We start from the raw sequence: 11,952 nt of genomic DNA, 5'->3' as shown, positions 1-11,952 counted from the left end.
TGTATTTAAATATTTCCCACTCCTGGTCCATTGTTTGATCATTTTTTTCCTAAACACTTAATCTGGATTAGGCTCCCTATCATCCCACTGAAATTAGTGTCCAGTCCAACAGCTTTATCTTTGACACACTATTTAGTTTAAACATCAACCAATTTAAGTTATGGTCACTATATACTAAGTGTTCAGCTACCTTCTGATCACTCACTTGTCTTGCTTCATTACCCAGAATTACATCTAGCACTACATCCTCCCTTGATAGGCATGCAACAAGTAACAGTTTTAGGCAGATGACTATTTTTAATATTTGAATGCTCCGATATTCCAATGATTAAATGTAATCAATACCGGAATCAAGATTCACTGTGGTTAGAGTGTTGTACAAGATGTTGCCTTATAGGAAATATGAAGTAAACATACCTTCCAAGAAAATATACTGAACATTTAAAATGCCAATAAATTAGCCAGTTGGCAGGTTACTGTAACAATGTATGGTAGCTTACTTTAATCTTGCTCAGATTGAGAATTATAGAAATAAAAACAGACAGAAATCTTGTGTGCAGGTGGTTTATTTAGTTTAATACATACAAGGTTAACTTCTGATGGTTTCAACACTGCATTGTTCATTTTCAGGTGCATAGATTTTTAGCTGTATGAAGATTTACTAACTTATCAAAAACAACTCGTAATGCAGGAATCCACATGAAAAAACAAAATAACTTTTATGTCAGGTAAATATCAATAGTTTTTATTTCTATTTTCTCAATAGTTCAGATCCTGTAGTTTTATAACAAATTTTATTTCCTAAATAAACCAAAGTATTCATTTTCATTGCACCATAAATATTTTAAAAATTAACTTAAACACTTTGCATCAACTGTACACAAAACATATTTCAAAAAATATTTTATTGTTTTTTAGAATTTACATTCTTACAAAAAGTAACATTTTCATTCCCCAAGTGCATTCACTCATTTGCAGCACTCACACAGTAATACACACCTGAACTGCACATGCAGTTGAACATACAAATACCAAAATGTATTCAATATTTAACTTCAGCTGAGATCCCTGCCTCAAATAATAAAATATAAAACAAAAGGGGAGAGGTTCAAATTTGACATGTTCCTTAAAGGTAGCATGTACTATTGCTGCTTTGCATGTTTCCCAATGATTTCAACGTAGCAAGAGGTAGTATCACTTCAGTGTCGTAAGATAGTCACCCTCATACAAAAGGATACATCAAATCCAACCATTCATCTTGTATCTGTTTCTTCTTGTAATACTAAAGTCTGTAATAGCGAACAAAAAAAATAACTTTTCTTCATGAAAGGAAGACCTAGAGTGTTTCCATTTTCACGGTTGCAATATCTTTTTCAGTTTTAGTATCTGTCAACACACAGCTGCTCTCATTCTCAGTATCTTTATAGCTGTTGGTAAGATCGGAGGTCTTGCAACTACCATCCAACTGTTCCTGTTTAATAACTAAATGTAGTGGATTTTCTATAGGTGCTTCACTTGGAGATGGAGTTGTATCAGTAAATGAAGCCTAAAGAAAAAAAATGGACGGTAATGAGAAGGTAATGTAAAAGCAATTTTCATGCCCAAATATTTGATAAATCAATGCTAAAATTTACTCACTTCCTTTAGCTGAATTTTATACATTTTTTAAAAAACTAATTACATATTGTACCTGTACATAATATGCAACACCCCACAAGACTGCTGCAGGATATTTTGAAAAATGCAAGCTTATTTTTCTGTTAAAAGACATAGCTGAAATGTACTCTGGTACTTGAATATTATTTCAATATATAATGCTCAACAATTACGTTTGGTAAACAGAACCAACTCATGTTCACACTCACGTTTTTGTAATCTTCATAACATGCCGGATGATATGTCTAAAAAGGAAATCATTGTTACAAGAGATCAGTTCACATTTCAAAAGATGAAAATAATTAGTGACAACTTCTCTGCCATTACACAGATGTAAATTTTTACTTGCTTTGCAATATACCTGGTTAGGCATCATTAGGAATGTCATAGTTTAACATGTGAAATTAATGACAATGGGCCAGACCTTGCTGGAAAAGTAACGGTGTGTTTAACACACGCCATTATTAATGTGCAAATCAGCCAACAAGTTCAAGGGATTGAGATATGCCGAGTTGCAAAACTCCAGAACTTGCTAGTCGATTTATGCTGGACTGTTTACTTCACACAAACGGCATCTCGCTCTTAGCCACCGTTATTTTTAAGAACTTGCTGGATTTGCACATTAAGGTTAATAATTATCTATTAATTACCAAACTTAACCTTCTTTGACGAGTTTAAGTGTAAGTACCTTTTAATGACGTGATAATTATCAATGGCCCAGAAATGAACCTTTGTCATCCTCTCCTTTGTTGTCAAACAAATTTTAAAACTTTTTAAAAAAATTGTAAATACACTGGCTTTTTAATTTAACTACGGTAAAACATAAGGAAAGTGTCGTAAGATTTGTAACTGGATTGTAGATCAATATATTGATGTCCTTTCCCACCACGAAAACAGATTATCTGGTCATTTATATTGGCTAGCATGTTTGTTTATGAAACAGTGCGTACACTTCAGAAGTATTTCACTGGCTATGAAACCAATGAAATATGAAACAGCCGGAAGTTGTGAAAGTGGCTATTTAACCACCAATATGACAGTTTTGAAAATGTGATCTCAACCAAACTATTATTTCAACTGGCAAAAAATATCAATGGTTGCCAATTTCTATTCATTCCATCGAGCAAAACAATTAAAAAATATGCTTACTGTACTTACTCTACTATCCACACGAATTGCATTTTTCAGATGCCACTCTTCTTCATCTTCATCCCAGTATTGCTCAAAAGGTTCCTGACAAATTTCACAGACCTGCCAAATAACACAAATATGTTTGATAAACTCAACAAGGTGTCAAGTGTGCAATTTTTTTCAAGAAGTTAAATGAATATGGTATTTTAATTCGCAAATAAAATGCAAAACACTTCAGATTCAGGATGTGTTAAAATTCTAAAATCCTTCTAATGTATGTTCTCATTAGTGTGGAAAGCGACTGCAATGGGACTACAATTTCCCGCTGTATTTTCAGCCCTCTGAATTTCCTTTGATCTGCATAACTCTTACTTGGTTACTCTCCCTAAATGTGATCAAAGAACTACGCGTAGGGAATTCCTAATGCAAACATTCTCCAGGACGTTCCTCATTGTAGCACCAGCGTAAGTGTGTACTGGAGAATTGTGTCTTTTCTTGGGTACCTGGCTTGGTTACTTCCCACCCCCTTAATATCAAGCATTATGGAGCTGTTGGAAGTGAAGCAAGGTGGAACTTCCCACCCACCAAGATGTCATGGAATTGACCCTAACATACATGGTGAGGACAGATAATTTACACACTTGAGGGCCGGCTGTGTAAATCCAGCCTGCAACATCTCATACATCCAGGGTGTAGGTTGGGGGTAAAGGTGACGAGGTAGGGGATTCTAGAATGCACCCTGAATGGTTACAGACTAGGGTGGGATCAGGGGAGGAAAGGAACAGCTGGAGATGAGGCAGAAGCAGAGTCATGGTGTGGCAGAAACTAAAAGCTGCTGTTTCTTAAAGGTGCAATGGCAGTACTGGAGAAAGCAAGCAACCTGGTTGAGAAGGTTGGCAGCCAGATCAAAGAGAAGAGCAGCAAACTTCAGGGTGCCTGACCTGGATGTCTTTTAACACTGTAGGAGGGATGATATGTTTGGGATCACAAGCATGTGAAGCACACATCGTGGAGAGAGGTGGCTGTGGCAGTCAGTGCCATCTCCTTGGCCTGTAGAAAGTAGTTTATCAACCTCACTGGAACAGCCTGCTTCCCCATGACCCTTCATGGGTGTGGCACTCCTCCATTCATTACTGTACTCTGAACCTCGTATTCCATCTCACATTTTGTGCCACTGAAGTATAAATGCATCTTCCCTCACAGTATGCCATGCATGAGCAAATATCCGTAACTTACCACATCCGTTCTTTCTTGCTTTATGCCCCTCTTATAACCTTGTGTGTCAAACTTGTAACAAAAGACTGCCCAGTCTTCACTGCAATACTGCCTTGCAGGTGGCCCACAACCATCCGGAATCTCAGACCGCAGATGGTGAACTCATGACAACAGACCTCTCTGAACATTCATAGGGAAAGAAGCCTTGGCGATCCTGGGGAGCCATGTGGCCTAATCTATTAGTAATGGAAATGTAGGAGGGCCAGTGGCCGCTGCAGATCTGTCTTTACCATCTGCAACTTGCCTATATAAAATGGTTTGGGAGTGCAACATTGGCGAGAAACATGATCAGGCACCTTCAAAAGCAAGAGCAACTGTCACAGTAGCTGCATATCATTTTAGCATCTCCATTTTCTTTTCCTCTAGATAAGCCAAAGCAAGATGCCATTGAGGAGGATGAAAAGAGACAAGCAGCCTTCCACCTTAGCCCAACCAACCACATCTGCACCCAAGTTTTCATTCAACCTTTCTCTCACTCACCACCCAGAGAATTTCATCCTGGGGAATCTAGATAGTTCCAATGAGGATTTTGCAGTGGGGGGGGGGACACAAGAGCACCAGCTGTTAGGTGAAACTGGGAAGCGGAGGCTCAGCAGAAGTCAATCCTGGCGTCAGAGCCTATAGAATTAGTTCTGAGGTCCTGCTGTAAAAAGGATGCAGGAAGAGCAACACATTCATGAGGGCAGAGGACCATCCCAGAGACAGATAGCAGGAATCACGAATTGAAAGCATCCTCACTGCCAATATCCAAAGATTCAACACAATGCAGCTCTGCTTGGAGGTGGTGACACCATGAATATCTGCATCCATCCTCACTACAAAGAGGCCTCTAAACGAGTCTGTACATCCAAAGTGGATACTTTGACCAGAGCACGAGCCACTCACACACACACTAAAACCACTGTGATACGAAGTCCAGTATTCTAAGGCAAATCTATTCATTGGAGGTCAGCTTGCAATGGGACAGTTCCTTCTATGCCTCCTTAAGCAGATCTTTCCAGATACATTCTTGAGCGGCGTGGTCTGTATGCTCTAGTGGAAGCGTACCTCCTAGTTGGTCATCTTGTCCTTGGATGCAGACTTATCTGACATGCTTCTCTCATTTCCTCTTACTACTGATCCTGTTCTGCCTTCTTCACAAGAACATATACATAGCCAGAGTGAACCCCATGGTAAGGGCTCATGACAAAACGATGGGAACAAAAATATTACCCTGCCTGAAACTGCTGAAAAGCAGTTTGCAGAATCCTTCAACAGCGCAGCTGAGATGATTTTTTCTGACTGCTCCAGTTAATTCTAATATTTCAGACATTTGTGGATAGTCGAAGCTTGTGAACTCAACCAATTATGGATTTGCAGGTAACATTGTTTACAGGCTTAAGTCAGGTTCAATTCTCACATAAATAACAGCATTTCTGAGACAACATGTTTTTCTTTCATTGTCATTTACATATATGCATATCTTTGGGGGTGGACACAACTTCTGCCAACACACGGAAATTTAGCATGTATTTTCGAACTGGTGTAACTTTGGCAAATCCGACTTTCCTTCTATGTTTAGTGGCAGTTTTCCAACAGGCAGCCCACTGACCAAATACAGCCCCTGAGCTCTTTCTCATTAAGTACGCAATGCCAGTTTCAACTACAATTAGGCTCATTGGGAGCTGAAACTAACTATAGGTGAAACCAACAGTGCACTTATGAAAAGCAGGTATTAAATGAACGACTCAACTGAAGCCCTTTATATATCTTGGGCCTGGAAGAAAAGGCTGCACCCTGATTGGTGAATTTAGACCAATTAGGGGCTAACCCTTTTGCACTGAGCAGTGCTCCAGCCTGGGAAGCTTAGGAGCACTGAGGCTGAATCTTCCCAGTTGTCCAATGCTTTCCCGGCTAGCCTCCCATGTTTCACCTATGTAAACTTCAGATCATCCAAAACTTTGCTGTATTTTTATTACTGATCACAGTTTACCATTTAAGTTCCATGATAACTGGTTAATGATTAAAATGTATCATAAATACCTTATTTTGTATGTATGGAGAGAGTCCTTTTTTGCATTTATGGGAGGTCTTGATTTTTGTGTGCATGCAATGTTGCTTTTTTGCATATGGGTAGTCTCACTACTTTTTTGTCGATGAGGCATTGCAATTTTTGAGTGTGTGTTTCTATTTTTGCTTAGGAGATCTTTAAATTTTCTGTGCATCAGAGCTCTCATTTTAGTAAAGCATTCTAGCTTAAATATTGTTTTTGACATGAGTATCGAGCCCTGGCTCCTAAAGGCTGGCCATTCTGGTATGCTGCACAGAATAACAGTCTTATAAAAGTAGCAAATATTTTACCCTTCAAATTAGTTATCAGGACAGACTGGAGAACAAGCAACTTGGATACAAAAAGTATCCAAAACTTGTATACTGCAAGTCAAATTTTTTAAACCCTTATCCCTGCAATTTAGTGGGGTTACTGTAATCCACATCTAGAAATACCAAAAACTCAGCAGAAAACACAGTATCTAAAAAGGATGAATTCATATAAATTCAAGTAAAAAGTTAATTTCCTTCAGGGGACCCGATATGCCTGTGATAATATGTTTTGATCAGATGCACTTCCATAACCCTACCTCATGTACACCAGCAGGCCCAGCAGGAACGCTTTGGAATTCCTTTTCCTTCGCAGCTTCTTGTGTTCTCTGTACAACTTCTTCATGGACCTTCTCGAAGAACTGACTCTTCGCACGCTCTTCCAAATCAGCAATTTCCTCAAATTCTATCCAGTCCTGGGGATGGGCAAACACAAAAAATGTTTCAAAGACTTACAAACCTTCTGATGCCTCTAGTTTTCTGCCATGTTTTTAAAATCAGAACCATTCTTTACTGTTTGATGTTTTTCAATAAAACAGTTGCCAATCTTTTTAATTAAAGAAAACCTCTCTTTTAAAAAAAAACTTTATCACTGGCACATCACTGATAATTTAAACCAATGTTCCGTTTCAAATCCCAGGGGCAACTAGATTCAGGGCAGAATAAATGAAACAGCTACATGAACTGATCTTGAAGAGTATTTAAAACACCATGCTGCTATAAATGCAATTATTTTAATGATGTATTAAAAATGGTCAGGGGAACAATAGTCTATAAGTGTGGCACTGGAACATGGTGCTAAGAGGATTGCGTTATATACGGTGGGGCTCACCTAACATTACACGATTGTCCCAACTGTACTCACTGAAGTCCCCATCAGGACAGTTAGAGTGCCTCATTGTTTCCTAACCTTTTTTTAAATTTCACCTGAAACCACCTTCGCCATTGCTACCCTGATGTTTGTGAAAAAGTTGAAAATCAGCTCATGGAATAAAGAAATATTTTTTCGGAAAGTTTTGCACTTCAGTTACAACTCAAAATCTGTGTTTGGAGAACCCAATGACTGGACTGTCTGAAAGAGGGCTGAAGGTGAGAGATTGAGGGCTGCGAACTAAACTAATTTCTTCGTGACAGAAACTGAAACCAGCAGCACCTTGAAGCAGGTTCCATTAAAATTGCGGGGCCATTGACTCAGCCTTCGCAAAAAATCAGGCGGCACTCTAAAGCAGCTTTCAAGTAAAATCGGGTGGCATAAAATTACAGAGACATTGATAGATTAAATGAGTGGGCAAAGCTGTGGCAGTTGGATTTCAACACAGGTAAGTGTGAGGTCTTCCATTTTGGAACAAAAAAGGAGAGATCAGAGTTTTTTTTTTAAATGGTGAAAAGCTAGGAACAGTACAGGTCTAAAGAGATTTAGGGGTCCATGTACACAGATCACTAAAATGTAGTGGCCAGGTACAAAAAATAATCAAAAAGGCTAATGGAATGTTAGCCTTTATATCCAGAGGGCGAGAATATAAAGGGAAGTTTTGCCACAGCTATGTAAAGCCTTGGTTAGACCACATCCGGAGTATTGTGTACAGTTCTGGGCACCGCACCTTAGAAAAAACATACTGGCCTTGGAAGGTATGCCATGCAGATTCACCAGAATGTTACCAGGGCTCCAAGGGTTAATTTATGAGGAGATATTACATAAATTAGGCTTCTATTCCAGGGAATATAGACGATTACTGGGTGAATAGATTGAGTTTTTTAGGATTTTGAAAGGAATTGATAGGGTAGATAGAGAGAAACATTTTCTGTTGGTACAGGAGTCTAGAACAAGGGGACATAACATTAAAATCAGAACCATGTCATCCAGGAGAGAAGATAGGAAACACTTCTTCACTCAAAAAGGTGGTGGAAGTGTGAAACTCTCTCCCACAAAAAGCAGTAGATGCTAGCTCAATTAATAATTTTAAATCTGAGATCAATAGATTTTTGCTAGCCAAGGGTATTAAGGGATATGGAGCCAAGGCAGGTAAATGGAGTTAGGATACAATCAGCCATGATCTCGTTGAATGGTGAAACAGGCTCGAGGGGCTGAAAAGCCTACTCTTGTTCCTAATCTAAAACAACCTGCATTGTAATCTGAGAAAATCACCTGCGGCGACCCTGCCATAAGCAAGCAAGAAAACCACCCCTGACCTTCAACCTGCCACACAGATCACTGAAATCCGACAGGTCACCCAGCAAACCCCCTCTGACGATTTACATCAGCCCTGACACTCTTTCTCCCCTCCCAACCAAAATAAGCTCCTGAACCCATCAGTAGTGCTCCCCACCTCTGCCCACTGAGCAGTAAAATCGCCCCTGGGATACTGCCGCTGAACCCACCATCTCCCCATCCAGGAAAATTTCAGCTTGTTCTTTCCCCTCCCTTCCCGCCAAAGAAACTTCTGTATATTTTCTACCTGCATCCCCATCTCTTCTCTATTGTACCTTATCTTCCATCCTCCCCACTCCTCTATCCCCTCTCATCAGCCTCCTCATTGCTTGGGTCCAATTATCCCCCACTATCCAATCCTGCTTGACCTGAATACTTGGCCTTGATTCCCTATGTACAATGCCACAGGAGATCAACTAGTACAAAAAATAATCTTTAGTGCTGGAAAAGTTTTGTATATTCAACCAACTTACTGTTAAACTATAGTACCACTTTCTGTAAGTCACTTTCTTAGTGATGTCCTTTTCCATTCTGTTCATACGATAATGCCAGTCCAAATGATCTGCATAAACATCTGTTTGAGATGCTGTGAACCTCATTCCACAGGAATAGCACTGAATGCCTGTGTATAGTCGGCTGATAACACCATCGTATCTCCTGTTTTAGGAAGAGAAATCAATAATGTAAGTGTAATGATCAATAATGATATAAAACAAACTCCTTACTCTATTTTCTAGATGGAATATTTATTTTAAAGAACTTCCACCAATGTGGTCGGAGACTGTATCGATACTCTCAAGCTCTTCTCAGCGGAACCACACACACATTTGCTTTGTTTCACATTCATTTTTACTTGGGTCAGAGATTATTCAAAGCAGAAAGACGAATTTGACTTAGACTGAGTCAAGGAATTTTTAAGATACATCTATTACCAATTTCTGCCTCTTCTTACGGCCGAGGGGTGAAGTGGACGACTACTTTCTTTCCTAACTCTTTGAACGTAGTTAACCCTTGCATACCAATGAATGCTCTCCCTTTTGTTTCCAGAGACCAGGGTGTTCCAAGTTATACCAGGTCCAAAAGAGAACAGGAGTGTTGTAGGTGGAGTCGAACAACATTCAATTAATAAATTTAGACCGATCTGTAGACTCAAACAATTCACGGACTGCAACCAACTACAAACATGCAAGACTTCCTCCATTGGCTGCACTTCAATGTTAACAAGCCCAGCTCCTTTATCCTCACAACAGTGTATAATTCTGCTGCCAGCATAAGGGAGCCAGTCCTATGTATTTGCTCAGTTTCCTAGAGACCATCTCTCCAGTCAGACTGTAAAGGAGAACATTACACAGATTGCTCTCCAGAAACAGGACAGTGTCAAACGTAACTATAAAAACACCATATCATTCTTCCTCAGTTGTTCAACTACCATATACAAATCAATTATGCCTAGTACAGAAGACATGTGAAGACTGCCTTATTGAAGTTGGTTTGAAGCACCCACTGCTGAAGCAATTATTAGGGTATAGAAGCACCTACATTATACCAAGAAGCTATCTTGCAGACAGTATCGAGAGAAATACTTTGCATGTTGGCCCATGGTATGGCTACAGCATGAAAGGAAACAACCGTTGTCTATTCCAGGCAATTCCTGACAGCTGGAAACATACTTTGAGATACTGGTTAACACTTCAGTATTTGAATTCTCCTGCTTCAAGAATGACCACAAAACCAGACGAGTTAGCTTGAGCTGGAGTTAGGTTAAGGGAATGCCAACAGATTCATATGCCTTCTCTCCAGTCTTCCAAGTGAACAGTTGACTAGTGTTGTTTTGTACTTTTTAGTGCTCGATTGTATGACACGCAGTTGCACTCTAGGTTTCTTTGAATGGACATCAAATAAAGCCGCTGCTTTAAAGGATTTCCTTTCAATGAAACTCAAAATTTATAACAGACTCGGCTTGAAACAGGCTGCGCACTTGTGAAAATAATATGATGTCAGTGGACAGTACAACTACCCTTCACGGCCTTTGAGCACAACATTCCTAAAATATGTATCTTGAAACCAGGTCTGGCATCAATCAAGCTGAAGGCAAGTTGATCAAAACAATGCAGGCCATGACTGATCAACTAATATAAAAACAGGTACACTTCAAGCAGAAGTGTTGAAAAGAAAAAAATTGCAGGGCTATGGGGAAAGAGCAGAGGAGCGGGACTAATTGGATAGCTCTTTCAAAGAAAGAGCCGGCACAGTCATGATGGGTCGAATGGTTACCTTCTGCGCTGTATGATTCTATGAAGTTAGCATTGATTGCTGTGAAGTTAAAAACTCAAAAAACTTAAACTTTAAAAAACCTAAACATTTACAAAGAACCATCTGGGAAAATAATATAAAAGGTGAGTGAAACCATACAAGATAAAAACCCTTTCCTAGTATATACTAACAATGCTGCCCACTGGAGTAAAATAACAAAGATTTGTTTCCAGAACAAGCTCCAAATTTAGTGGGGGCCAAAAAAGCACACAATTGATAGGTCACCAATCTCAAAGAAGCATTTTGTTTGCCCAGGTTCCTTTCCTCCCTCCCCCATCCTTTTCAATTACATATTCATTGAACAGATGAAGAAGAATGAAACTTAAAGTATAGTGATTTAGAGGAATCAATGCTAACATCTAGTTGAAGTGTGCCTGTTTTTACATTAGTTGATCAGTCAAGGACTGCATTGCTCTGATCGGATTGCCTTCAGCTTGATTGATGCCAGAACCTGGTTTCAAGATCTACAGACCTTATGAATGCTGTGCTCAAAGTCAGGAATTAATTGGAAATTACTTACTGCTTCAGTTCCTCAATTTGAAAGTTGGTAAGATCTGGAATGTTTTCCTCATTTTCTTCCTCTTCATCCTCTTCAATTACAGTTTGAGCCTGAGGATCACCTTCTGGAAGCACCTCGGACTCTAAATTCATTAAAATAAAACCATGAAGTTATACTTTCACTTCTTCACTACTTATTCATTGATTTAGTTTTTGCTAACAAAACTACAGAAACACACAAAATGAATCATTTCTTAAAAAAAACTTACGTGTTGGGATGGACTCTACTGGATTTGATTTTAGAATTCCTGTAGAAAGCAGCTTTGCAAACAGCGCATTAACATCCAGCTGCCCCAAATGATTATCCAAAGGTGCAAAAGATGATCCTGTGATATTATAATACTTGATTACATATCAGACAAAATAAATCAATGCTCTCAACTGAATGGATTCAATCATATAACTTGATTAACTTGGTTACATTGATCTATCTAATGGTGACTGAACCAAAA

The 11,952-nt window shown here is 39.1% G+C and overlaps 1 protein-coding gene across 1 annotated transcript in view; it reads right to left on the bottom strand.

Annotated features, from left to right (window-relative positions):
* Positions 1–550: 550 nt before the first annotated feature.
* Positions 551–11,952, bottom strand: part of pcf11 (PCF11 cleavage and polyadenylation factor subunit) — a 47,532-nt gene continuing 36,130 nt past the window's right edge. Inside the window, exons 10-16 of the mRNA XM_067986267.1 lie at positions 11,710–11,826; positions 11,463–11,583; positions 9,103–9,286; positions 6,681–6,836; positions 2,815–2,907; positions 1,866–1,901; positions 551–1,546 (exon numbers count right to left, since the gene is read on the bottom strand). Of these exons, the coding sequence (XP_067842368.1) occupies positions 1,337–1,546; positions 1,866–1,901; positions 2,815–2,907; positions 6,681–6,836; positions 9,103–9,286; positions 11,463–11,583; positions 11,710–11,826 (917 nt within the window). The 3' untranslated portion in view covers positions 551–1,336. The remainder of the gene's footprint in view (positions 1,547–1,865; positions 1,902–2,814; positions 2,908–6,680; positions 6,837–9,102; positions 9,287–11,462; positions 11,584–11,709; positions 11,827–11,952) is intronic.

The sequence above is a fragment of the Heptranchias perlo genome, chromosome 6, assembly GCF_035084215.1.
Source record: "Heptranchias perlo isolate sHepPer1 chromosome 6, sHepPer1.hap1, whole genome shotgun sequence".
In the NCBI taxonomy this organism is placed as follows: Eukaryota; Metazoa; Chordata; class Chondrichthyes; order Hexanchiformes; family Hexanchidae; genus Heptranchias; species Heptranchias perlo.
Note: the sequence above shows the minus strand (reverse complement) of the source record. Positions and strands in the feature narration are given on the sequence as shown.